General features: G+C 36.5%; 1 protein-coding gene across 1 annotated transcript in view; it reads right to left on the bottom strand.

The window, feature by feature from the left end:
* Positions 1 to 13,205, bottom strand: part of ttn.2 (titin, tandem duplicate 2) — a 195,235-nt gene that overhangs the window by 166,832 nt on the left and 15,198 nt on the right. The window contains exons 18-24 of the mRNA XM_016293855.1: positions 4,213 to 4,353; positions 3,841 to 4,038; positions 3,421 to 3,604; positions 3,024 to 3,136; positions 2,846 to 2,908; positions 1,878 to 2,384; positions 18 to 832 (exon numbers count right to left, since the gene is read on the bottom strand). Of these exons, the coding sequence (XP_016149341.1) occupies positions 18 to 832; positions 1,878 to 2,384; positions 2,846 to 2,908; positions 3,024 to 3,136; positions 3,421 to 3,604; positions 3,841 to 4,038; positions 4,213 to 4,353 (2,021 nt within the window). The remainder of the gene's footprint in view (positions 1 to 17; positions 833 to 1,877; positions 2,385 to 2,845; positions 2,909 to 3,023; positions 3,137 to 3,420; positions 3,605 to 3,840; positions 4,039 to 4,212; positions 4,354 to 13,205) is intronic.

Raw genomic sequence — 13,205 nt, 5'->3', positions numbered from 1 at the left:
TGTTATAAGCTACCCACCAGGTTAACGTAGGCTCAGGGAATCCAGTGACTTCCACCTCCAGGGTCACCGGAGAGCCCTCCATTACTGTGGCATTAGACAAGGGTTTGGAGAAGTTAGGGCCTGTGCCGCCTGCCAATTTTCCCATAACCTTTTTGGAAGATGCCCACCTGATCTCTTCTCGGATGGCTGTGGGCTTGCAGAGATCCGAGTCCTGTTCTGTGGTTAATTGAGTAGGGGTAGCATGCGTGTTATTGGGCCGACCTAGACTCGTACTTGAATCATGCACACACTTTTGCATCTCGGTACGACTCTCATGCACTGAGTGAAGTGTTTCAGTGATGCTGCTTGGTGGTGGGTTGCCAGATTTGCTTTTTAAGATGCTGGATATGGTGTTTGATACAAGGCTAGGGGCAGGTACTGTGAGGGGGCTTTGAACAAAAGAGGACGACTCTGCTCTGAACCTGGCCCCCAAGCCAGTGGTGGGAGATGGATAGCTCTCGGCCTGACTCGACATCCACTCCCGCTGCCTCTGGTGTAGTGTGTCGCCGTGCTGGGAGTGAGACTGGTGGCTGTACTGGTTAATGCGAGGGCTGTGAGAGCTCACGCAATAGCCGTCATCAAGGTCATTTTCTGACTGAATAATGTTGGATTCTGGAGTCTCGGATAAAGGAGGTAGGGAGATGTCATCTGGGGAGGTGCATTCGTACTCATCATTGGAGAGCGATTCCTCAGTGAGATGGTCAGGCTGGAAGTCATCTTCAGGTACAGGAGCTGATGGCTCTGGTGTCGCATGTGGTAAATATTCCTCCTCTAAAGAATGATGAGCAGAATTCTAGAAACGAAAAGAACAGAAAATCTGTAATTATCCCTGTAATATCATTTTGTGTTGCCATTTTTTGTTAGTTAGCATTTAAAAGTACCATTAAAAAATGCACTAAACACAAAAATCTGCTTTAAAATATTAAGCAATTAAGTGTTTTTCGAGCTTAAATATATTATACTGATATACAAAATATACAATTATTCTATTAAAAATATTTCATGTGATTAGTGTATAATTTATAAAGAGTATATGCATTTTACATGTCCACAGAAGCAATAGAAATGATTTAAAATATTTCTAAAGTCAAGATACTGATGTAAAATGTAAGTTTTAAAAATGCATATAAAATTCATGTATAAATGTATAATTTAACAAATGGCAACAAATACATTTATAATGTATATAAAGGAACAAAATGTCTATATTTATAAGGAACACAAAATATCTAAGCAACAATACTGTTTTCAACATTGATAATAATTAGAACTGTATCTTGAGCACCAAGTAAGCATATTCCATCACAAGAATAAATTAAATTTTGAAATATATTAAAGTAGAAAACAGTCATTTTAAAATGTAATAATATTTCATTTAAAATTTTTACTGTATTTTTGATCAAATAAATGCTGTGTAAGTGACTTCTATCATATTACAAAACAGTAATTTTAACCAATACAGCAATTATTAGTTTCCGTAAATATTTTCCTGTCACACCACTTATTTACCACAAAATAACAGTGAACTATAATTTTAATTGACAAAACAAACACAACCTGACTTTTTAGAGGAGCCAAAACACACATAAGAGACGTATTTAATACGCATTTAATTTGATCGTGTCATAAAAGTCATATTTGTTGATTGTTGAATGTAGCCATTTTGGTTTTAAATGTTCTATCCTATCACATATTCATATTATCCCAACATATTTACTTACCTCGTAATGTAATTTAATAGCACTTTCAAAATAGGCCTATTCTTTGTCTAAAAAAAAGATTAAAATCTTACCAACTTGAAATTTGCTAAATAAACAAATAAATGGGAAATGGCTCACCTTGGAATATGAGTGAAAAGGATGATTTCTACTACAAGCCTGATTCTTGTCCTCAGAGTTGGTCTTCTGAACAGCACACTGCAGCTCCCTTTGGATGTCTATGATGCTGGGGCGTGATACGCCTGGATCCCGCGGAGGTGGGGTTTCTTGTGAGTCTTTCTTGGTTTGCTGCAGAATGTGACTCCTCTTATCCCACTCTGCTGGGGAATGGCTTACATTAATGGTGTGGGAGTGAGAGAAAGAGGTGTGCATCTCTTCTCTCCTCTCTATAGTAGATTTGCTCGTGATGGTCTCCGCTTCGCTGGTCTTGGAAAAGGCCTCCTGTGTGTACAACCTGGTCTCTGACAGCACTTTTTGATGCTCTGGATGATGTTTGTCTGGGAGATCTTGGCATTGTGTCTTGCGAAGCTGAGGTTTCTTGTTTTCTGGATTCTTGCCGACAGGCATCTCTTTAGTACAGTGTGGGCCTGTCATCTCAGGGGTATGTCCACTTTCCTTTGGTTCAGGCTGAAATGGTAACGAGAAAAAGCTATGGCTTAGGGTTGGGTGATTTGTTTGAATATTCATGATACATTTGCAGTGTTTTTGCTGATTATATAAAATTAAACAACACTGAATAATGCTTTAAATGCTCTCTTTTTTGTTTACTTTGTTTCCTTAAGACGGTTAATACACTGGTTTTATGCTCCTTGTCTTGTAATTCAGCTTGAGAGTTTGTATGTGAGTGTGATTCATTTCTGTGAATATGTTTAATGAATCAATTCAAAACTCTAATAATGATTCTTTCAGATCATATACATCAAATATTCACATAATTATGTTATATTATTATTATATTTTTACTATATTTTATTGAAATTGAACTTTAATTGTAATTTACCGCAATAAAAATTTTGGATGAGCAATATAAAGGATTATGTATTTCTGCCATCTTTGCAATTGCAAGTCAAAGTGTTATTGGTGTTTACCGTATCAATGGTGTCCCGTTTGTTGTTGTCTTCAGGTGATAGAGGCTGTTTCAAGGTCTCCAACTACATAAAGAATTCATATAAAAATATTAGTAGAACTATATTTTAAATGGTTAGATATATATAACTCTCAGATTAATGTACCAAGTAAAATAATTATGTTTGACGTTTTCATCACCTGAAGTTTGGCCTCAAGGTCCAGCAGTCCATTTGACAGTTCTTTTATTGATTCCACAATTTCATGGTGTTTGTTGATTGTTTTCTCCATATATTTCTTTCCTTCTTCAGCACCTACATTAAAAACAGCAGTCATGCTTTGAGGCCAGCAACACTACTACAACTTTATAAATAAACATTATTATCCCTTAACATTATTTATGTAACTTTTTATTGGAAGTTTCACATTTGAAAAGAGCATGTCCACTTTGTGAAAGCACAGTATGTTAAACTAGTAATTCTAGGTTTTGAATGGGTCAGAGAAACATAAGGGGTTTTAAGTGGTTAAGACAATTAATTTCAAAATTGCTGCTATTACTTTTATACTTATATTTCAGAATGCATTCTTAATTTCTCACCATGTAGCCTTACTGCCAGCTCTGTGATCTGGCTAATTCTCTCCTCTTGCTGTGGGATTGTGGGCCACACAAATTTTTCAAACTGTTTGTAGAGAGAGCTGACTGCTTCCTTAGTCTTACACTGAGATGAATATTTACCCACACGTACAATTGTGGAGCTTGCTTCGTCGCACCAGAACTGATACTGTGTTTAAAATGAAAGGTGAGAGGAGAGACTATTTTCAGAGACTATTTATAGCCATTTACTGTGATACTGCTTTAGAGTCATACATGAGCAAAGCATATTCAATTTGTTTTCTACTTAATTTAGCAGCATTATCAATGGAATGATCTGAAAGTCAACAGAAATACAAGTAAAATTGCTGCTGAATTGTTATAGTAGCTCCTATTGGCTCATTACATGTTCCTGGCATACCCCACCTCCTCTAAGGCTTGCTGGAGCTTGACATTCATGTCCAGGTTCTGTTTGTACTCCTCCACCGCCCTGTCAAAATCGCCCACCTGTCTCTGCAGCTCATTTAAGGCATCCTCAATCTCTCTGAGGCTGTTGCCAATTAAATGCCTCTCACTGCTGCTGGATACTTTCAGAGTGAAGGCTTGCAGCTTCTTCTTCAAAACCTACAACAGGTTTTTTGGATATTACATTTTATAAATAGACTACTGTTAAAACATTAAAAGACAAAGAAATCTTTTAATAAAAAAAAAGAGTGAAGATCCTCAAAATACATATACAGTATATATATATATATATATATATAAACTAGAAAGAAGATTAAAAGAAAGCCTCCTTACCTGTAGTTTTTCAATGTAAATCTCAATTTGCTGGATCTGATTTTTCACTGCCTTTAAGTTTCTCGACTTCTCATTTTTCTTCATGTAGTTGAATTTCAAATTGTTGAATTTCTTTTTGAGATCTTTAAAGGACTCTCTCAGCTTAAAAAAAAAAAAGGAAAAATGTTAATGTAGCAATAGAAAATCATGCAAAGAACCACTGAAAGACAGCTAACAGTTAAAGGGATAGTTCACCCAAAAATGAAAATTTGATGTTTATCTGCTTACCCCCAGGGCATCCAAGATGTAGGTGACTTTGTTTCTTCAGTAGAACACAAACAAAGATTTTTAACACAAACCGTAGCAGTCTGTCAGTCACATAATGTAAGTGAATGGAAATCACGGCTTTGAGAGTCAAAAAAACATACACAAACAAAACCAAATTAAACCCTGCGGCTCGTGACGATACATTGATGTGTAAAGACACGAAACGATCGGTCTGTGCAAGAAACTGAACAGTATTTTATTATATTTATATATTATATTTACTGCAATGTCCGAACTGTCCTGAGCACGTCCTGAGCATGTTCGCGTCTTCTTCTTCAGCTGGTGCGTGGCTATAAGTCTGCGATCCGCCGTAAAGCAAGAAGAAGAAGATGCGAATGCGCTCAGGACAGTTCGGACATTGCAGTAAATCAAAGGTAAAAACTATATAAATACTGTTCAGTTTCTTGCACAGACCAATCGTTTCATGTCTTTACAAATCAATGTATCGTCATGAGCCGCAGGGTTTACTTTGGTTTTGTTTGTGTATGTTTTTTTGACTCTCAAAGCCGTGATTCCCATTCACTTACATTATATGATTGACATACTGCAAAGGTTTGAGTTAAAAAATCTTCGTTTGTGTTCTACTGAAGAAACAAAGTCACCTACATCCTGGATGCCCTGGGGGTAAGCAGATAAACATCACATTTTTATTTTTGGGTGAACTATCCCTTTAAAGAAGAAAATAGTGATCATGATCATGATCATGCTCAAAAAAAAGGTGAAAGTATCTCAAAAGTAATACATCCTGTTAATATTTCCTATGATGGCTTTGTATAAGGACTAAAATGTTTTTGTTTGTTACTGCTGAATAATGTGCTATTCTGAAGGCTAATGTGAAGGTTTCAGAGCATCACCAGAGGGGAAGATTTTCAGTGATTTAATTTGATCTATTCCTTTAAAACACCTCTCTAACAACACAGTGTCATCCTCTTCAACATGCTGATCAGGAAATGTGTAAGCAAATATAATAGCGTAATCAAATATTAGATTAGGTGTGGATGGATATGGGGAGGGTCTCTAGCAGAGGGCAGAGTGAGGTTCGGCTGAGACCAGGGAGATTATTTTAGAGGTATTAATTGTCAGACCAGTGGATGATTTATAATGCAGATCCATTTCTGTCCAGCCTGATGAGCTTTTGCAATGGTGTCGTGTCTCCAAATGACAGACTCAAGTGTCGCCAAAGGACAGCTGCAGCCCAGCGTCTAGAGCCAGTTAAAGAGGCCTCACAACTGTCTTACTGAACTTTTCCAACAGAGGGCTGTAGAGCAAGTTTCTGCTGCAGCCCAAACAGAGGGATGCGCGCGGAGGAAAATTCAGATACGTTCATACTGTATGACTTTCACATGGCTTAATTGTGCTCAGTTAACATTTATGGTGGCAGCTGTTTCTCAGTGCCTTGTGGTCTGTAAAACAAGGAATGAGGTGTCCCTGCAGACCAAACTGGCGAATCTGGTGAAATCATCACTGAAATTTTACTTCTAAATCAATTCATCTAAAAATATAAATGGATCAATGCGACTACGATAAAATAATAGCCATTTGTAGTCTATGAAAGCTGGACTGTGAGAGAGAAATAGAGACAGTGAGAGAAACAGTCTCACTTCTCCTCACAGATGAACAGCAGCAACTGTCCAAGCTGAAATGTCAGCTTGTTTACTCATGCATATTTATGACTGGGTGGTGGTTTGACTGGTATGACTGACAACATATGGTGACTCACATTGACAAGGAATTAGAAATGGTTGAGTCATGCCTTTTTCAAATGAACTATAAATGATCACAAATAATCATCTCACAAATGTGAAGAATCCTTTGAGTTTCTACTGTTGATTTTTGTTTTTCACTGTTGAACAGTAGTGTACACAACTCATTTCATAAAACAGCTTTGAAAGTAATGCCAGACTGACTGTAAGTACTGCTACTTTTAGATATGTCCTTGCTCTATTTAAAGTCTTGCAGCTGTCATACATTCTTATAGCATGACATCACGTGACATATGGAAACTTGGATATGTTTAAGAAGCTTTGAATTCTACTCTTATTGAAGAGTATGAATAAGACATTGAGCTTTACATAAAATGTAGGTGACTTTGTTTCTTCAGTAGAACACAAACTGAGATTTTTAACTCAAACCGTTGCAGTCTGTCAGTCATATAATGGAAGTGAATAGGAATCACGGCTTTGAGAGTCAAAAAACATACGCAAACAAAACCAAATTAAACCCTGCGGCTCGTGACGATACATTGATTGACACTCCTAATTGAGATTGTAGATAGAGTGTCAATGGTCCATTTGAGAGATAGGTGGCGGTAATGCACTTATAAGTCTGCGATCCGCCGTAAAGCAAGAAGAAGAAGATGCGAATGCGCTCAGGACAGTTCGGACATTGCAGTAAATCAAAGGTAAAAACTATATAAATACTGTTCAGTTTCTTGCACAGACCAATCGTTTCATGTCTTTACAAATCAATGTATCGTCATGAGCCGCAGGGTTTACTTTGGTTTTGTTTGTGTATGTTTTTTTGACTCTCAAAGCCGTGATTCCCATTCACTTACATTATATGATTGACATACTGCAAAGGTTTGAGTTAAAAAATCTTCGTTTGTGTTCTACTGAAGAAACAAAGTCACCTACATCTTGGATGCCCTGGGGGTAAGCAGATAAACATCACATTTTTATTTTTGGGTGAACTATCCCTTTAAAGAAGAAAATAGTGATCATGATCATGCTCAAAAAAAAGGTGAAAGTATCTCAAAAGTAATACATCCTGTTAATATTTCCTATGATGGCTTTGTATAAGGACTAAAATGTTTTTGTTTGTTACTGCTGAATAATGTGCTATTCTGAAGGCTAATGTGAAGGTTTCAGAGCATCACCAGAGGGGAAGATTTTCAGTGATTTAATTTGATCTATTCCTTTAAAACACCTCTCTAACAACACAGTGTCATCCTCTTCAACATGCTGATCAGGAAATGTGTAAGCAAATATAATAGCGTAATCAAATATTAGATTAGGTGTGGATGGATATGGGGAGGGTCTCTAGCAGAGGGCAGAGTGAGGTTCGGCTGAGACCAGGGAGATTATTTTAGAGGTATTAATTGTCAGACCAGTGGATGATTTATAATGCAGATCCATTTCTGTCCAGCCTGATGAGCTTTTGCAATGGTGTCGTGTCTCCAAATGACAGACTCAAGTGTCGCCAAAGGACAGCTGCAGCCCAGCGTCTAGAGCCAGTTAAAGAGGCCTCACAACTGTCTTACTGAACTTTTCCAACAGAGGGCTGTAGAGCAAGTTTCTGCTGCAGCCCAAACAGAGGGATGCGCGCGGAGGAAAATTCAGATACGTTCATACTGTATGACTTTCACATGGCTTAATTGTGCTCAGTTAACATTTATGGTGGCAGCTGTTTCTCAGTGCCTTGTGGTCTGTAAAACAAGGAATGAGGTGTCCCTGCAGACCAAACTGGCGAATCTGGTGAAATCATCACTGAAATTTTACTTCTAAATCAATTCATCTAAAAATATAAATGGATCAATGCGACTACGATAAAATAATAGCCATTTGTAGTCTATGAAAGCTGGACTGTGAGAGAGAAATAGAGACAGTGAGAGAAACAGTCTCACTTCTCCTCACAGATGAACAGCAGCAACTGTCCAAGCTGAAATGTCAGCTTGTTTACTCATGCATATTTATGACTGGGTGGTGGTTTGACTGGTATGACTGACAACATATGGTGACTCACATTGACAAGGAATTAGAAATGGTTGAGTCATGCCTTTTTCAAATGAACTATAAATGATCACAAATAATCATCTCACAAATGTGAAGAATCCTTTGAGTTTCTACTGTTGATTTTTGTTTTTCACTGTTGAACAGTAGTGTACACAACTCATTTCATAAAACAGCTTTGAAAGTAATGCCAGACTGACTGTAAGTACTGCTACTTTTAGATATGTCCTTGCTCTATTTAAAGTCTTGCAGCTGTCATACATTCTTATAGCATGACATCACGTGACATATGGAAACTTGGATATGTTTAAGAAGCTTTGAATTCTACTCTTATTGAAGAGTATGAATAAGACATTGAGCTTTACATAAAGAGACCCATGAGCTGCATGGGTTCAATACAATTCATGTATTTGTGTGAAATCTCCTCATGGAAAGATCAAATAATATTTGAGTATATTTGTTTAATTCAGTTCCCATCATTATTATTATGCTCTCTATCCATCTATCTGCAGAATGTGACACCTCAGCACAATTCACGAACCCTTCCAACATGTTATAGTTCCAAGCAATTATTAAAAAGGTCTAAAACTGTGGTTTTCAACCTTTTTGTCTCCAGTGACCCCCATTGTACACAACAATATTTGAAGGCTGCATGACTTCGCCAGTTTTTTTTTAATTTTTTTTAAAGGATTAGTTCACCCAAAAATGAAAATTAGGCTGCGTTTTACTCACCCCCGAGGCATCCTAGGTGTATATGACTTTCTTCTTTCAGACGAATCCAGTTGGAGTTATATTAAAAATTGTCTTTGATCTTTCAAGATGTTTAATGCCACTCAGCGGGTGTTGCATTGCTTCAGTCCAAAAGAACTTAAATAAAAATCGCCCATCCATAAAAAAAAAGTCTCACACGGCTCCAGGGGGTGAACAAAGGCCTCCTGTAGCGAATCGATGCGTTTTTGTAAGAAAAATATCCATATTCAAAACAACGTAAAAGTAAAACGCAGCCTAATTTTCATTTTTGGGTGAACTAACCCTTCAAGTTACCAGAATATGATTAAGCATAAGGCCTTTACTCACAATTTCTACCTGATAATATAGAAGTAGAAAAGAACTTAAATAAAAATCGCCCATCCATAAAAAAAAAGTCTCACACGGCTCCAGGGGGTGAACAAAGGCCTCCTGTAGCGAATCGATGCGTTTTTGTAAGAAAAATATCCATATTCAAAACAACGTAAAAGTAAAACGCAGCCTAATTTTCATTTTTGGGTGAACTAACCCTTCAAGTTACCAGAATATGATTAAGCATAAGGCCTTTACTCACAATTTCTACCTGATAATATGTTTGGCACAAGTAGAAAAAGTACATTCATGAAATGTATAAAAATGACCATGGAATTTATTCATTTATATGAAAAATCCAGGTCAGAAATCTCACTTTTATAATTATTAAAAGAAAACAATTGTTGATGGGGTGAATTAAAATAAATATAGATTTTTTTTTAGTTTATATTAATTCTTGTTTTGTCTTTATTTTAAATGAGGTCATCTTGGGGCACCCTTAAACATTTGCTGAGTCCCCCTAGTGGCCCCTGACCCCCCAGTTGAGAATCCCTTGTCTAAATGCCTATGCGTATTGATTTAGAGAGAAAAAAGTAAGATTATTGTCCTCTAGAGGGAGACAGAGATTACAATATTATCATAATAGTAACAGACTGTTTTTTTAAAGACATTCTCAAATATTTGTAATGAATTATGTTATCTCTCATCAAACTATGAAATTAAACTATTATTAACATTATCAGTGTGTCAGTAAAATCAACAAAAACAAAAAGACGAAAAACAAATATGGCTAATCCTCATGCACAAAAACCAATAATCAAAAATCATTAAGGACATCATGAAACTAAGTCATAAGGAAGGAAATCGATCTGATGTTCAGTGTCCTGTGAGGTTTGCAGTGTAATCCTGGCGATTGACTGTTGGATTTTGTGGCTGGGGGGCAGTAAGTATGTGATAAGGGTGGAATCCTTCCTGCTATCTGAAGTGATGAGAGACAAATGGCAGGATCCCTCAGTCAACACAGGGAGAGACAAGCCCTGCAGTTCACAGACTAAATTTAACGAGTGTAGACAAGCTATAAATAATCCAGGGAGAGAGACCATGAGAGTCAGCCACAAAAGCCCAACACAAGTGTGTTTCTGAGCCCTGGATCTGTGGGCTGGGAAAAAGAGTTAACACATCTTTAAAGAAAATTACAGACGATAAGGGCATAAGGAATCAAAGCTTCAGTGATCTTTTAAAATAAAAAAAATAAAAAAGTACTATGAACACATACTAACTTCCAAAACTCTATTTATTCCCCAGTGAAAACAAGAGCATGAAACTTAAGCTGCTAAAATGACTTGTTCTATTCTTTTACATTTTACCAACATCATTCAGATTATGACCATCATTCAGAATACATTTACAAACATGACCAGTGTTGGGCAGTAACTAGTTACAGTAATAATATTACTTTTTTGCAGTAACTACTAGTAGTAGTGTAACTAATTACTATTAAAAGAAAACAATTGTTGATGGGGTGAATTAAAATAAATATAGATTTTTTTTTAGTTTATATTAATTCTTGTTTTGTCTTTATTTTAAATGAGGTCATCTTGGGGCACCCTTAAACATTTGCTGAGTCCCCCTAGTGGCCCCTGACCCCCCAGTTGAGAATCCCTTGTCTAAATGCCTATGCGTATTGATTTAGAGAGAAAAAAGTAAGATTATTGTCCTCTAGAGGGAGACAGAGATTACAATATTATCATAATAGTAACAGACTGTTTTTTTAAAGACATTCTCAAATATTTGTAATGAATTATGTTATCTCTCATCAAACTATGAAATTAAACTATTATTAACATTATCAGTGTGTCAGTAAAATCAACAAAAACAAAAAGACGAAAAACAAATATGGCTAATCCTCATGCACAAAAACCAATAATCAAAAATCATTAAGGACATCATGAAACTAAGTCATAAGGAAGGAAATCGATCTGATGTTCAGTGTCCTGTGAGGTTTGCAGTGTAATCCTGGCGATTGACTGTTGGATTTTGTGGCTGGGGGGCAGTAAGTATGTGATAAGGGTGGAATCCTTCCTGCTATCTGAAGTGATGAGAGACAAATGGCAGGATCCCTCAGTCAACACAGGGAGAGACAAGCCCTGCAGTTCACAGACTAAATTTAACGAGTGTAGACAAGCTATAAATAATCCAGGGAGAGAGACCATGAGAGTCAGCCACAAAAGCCCAACACAAGTGTGTTTCTGAGCCCTGGATCTGTGGGCTGGGAAAAAGAGTTAACACATCTTTAAAGAAAATTACAGACGATAAGGGCATAAGGAATCAAAGCTTCAGTGATCTTTTAAAATAAAAAAAATAAAAAAGTACTATGAACACATACTAACTTCCAAAACTCTATTTATTCCCCAGTGAAAACAAGAGCATGAAACTTAAGCTGCTAAAATGACTTGTTCTATTCTTTTACATTTTACCAACATCATTCAGATTATGACCATCATTCAGAATACATTTACAAACATGACCAGTGTTGGGCAGTAACTAGTTACAGTAATAATATTACTTTTTTGCAGTAACTACTAGTAGTAGTGTAACTAATTACTATTAAGATTTCAGTAATAATATTACAGTTACCATCCATAAAACAGCCTGTTACTTAGTTACTTTTGATGCCTCAATCCCTACTGATTTGAAATCCAATAATTCCTAGATTTAATTTTCATAATTTTCACAACTTGCACAGGCACATGAAGTCACTAGTGCATCAGGAAAGCTTGGAATATGGAAAAGCTTACATTCAGGGGATGGAAATATTGCTTTTGTCAGGAGAAAAGGTGATCTGAACACTGATGGGTAAGTTTTGGCATTACTTTGCCCACCCACATCCCTCTGATCTCAATATAAAGTATATTACTATAATTAAAAATCGTATGAACTTATGTGATTTCTTTTGATAAAATACTTCATGAAACATAATCATATATGGGTAACAGAGAAATTATAGCTACTTATAAATTACTTTTGAAAGGAGTAACTAGTAACGAGTAATAAATAAAATTTTTGGAGTAAAGAGCCCAACACTGAACATGACCAACTATTTTTGCACATTTAAACCCATCACCCCTGTACAATGCAATGCAAGCTTTAAAAAGAGGCTGCTACTGAAGAATGTGAACATTAAAAACTATATTGGACCCAACGGTCTGGTTTCACATGCACAGGGGCTGTTTGCACTCTTAATGGCACAGCAGCAAATAATGACCCTTTGAGTTCTAAGAGTCAGAGAGATGGTCTTATGATTTGAACTTATGATTGTTTAGGGCACAAAAATAAATATTTGGTTACACTTTACTTGAAGGGGTGTGCATAAGACTGACATGACACCTACATAATCATGACATTACACATGTCGTGAATATGAAGGGTTTTTATGCATGTTTATGACAACTGTCATTAAGTGTCATTCGCTCAGTTATGTAATTTTTAATGCAAAGATGACATTGTTTGAGATGTCTTTGTTATGGGCTATGGTTAGGGGTAGGGTTAGGTCAAATAATGTCATATTTGCATTAAAAATGACATAACTGAGCGAATGACACTTAATGACAGTTGTCATAAACATGCATAAAACCTCCTTCATATTCATGACATGTGTCATGTCATGATTATGAAGGTGTCATGTCAGCCTTATGCACACCCCTTCAAGTAAAGTGTTACCAAATATTTTAGTGGACCCAAAAGACCACTATTAAAATCACATGATGAAATTGAGACACAGCGACATTGTTTTTCCATGACCCAATATTTTTCCTGAATTGAGCTTTAGATGAGATTAGTAGAAATCTGAGAAATTAATGATTGATCCAAACCCTGACTGATACACACTTACGATACTTA

This window comes from Sinocyclocheilus grahami, unplaced genomic scaffold, assembly GCF_001515645.1.
Source record: "Sinocyclocheilus grahami isolate Dianchi unplaced genomic scaffold, SAMN03320097.WGS_v1.1 scaffold308.1, whole genome shotgun sequence".
Taxonomy (NCBI): Eukaryota; Metazoa; Chordata; class Actinopteri; order Cypriniformes; family Cyprinidae; genus Sinocyclocheilus; species Sinocyclocheilus grahami.
Note: the sequence above shows the minus strand (reverse complement) of the source record. Positions and strands in the feature narration are given on the sequence as shown.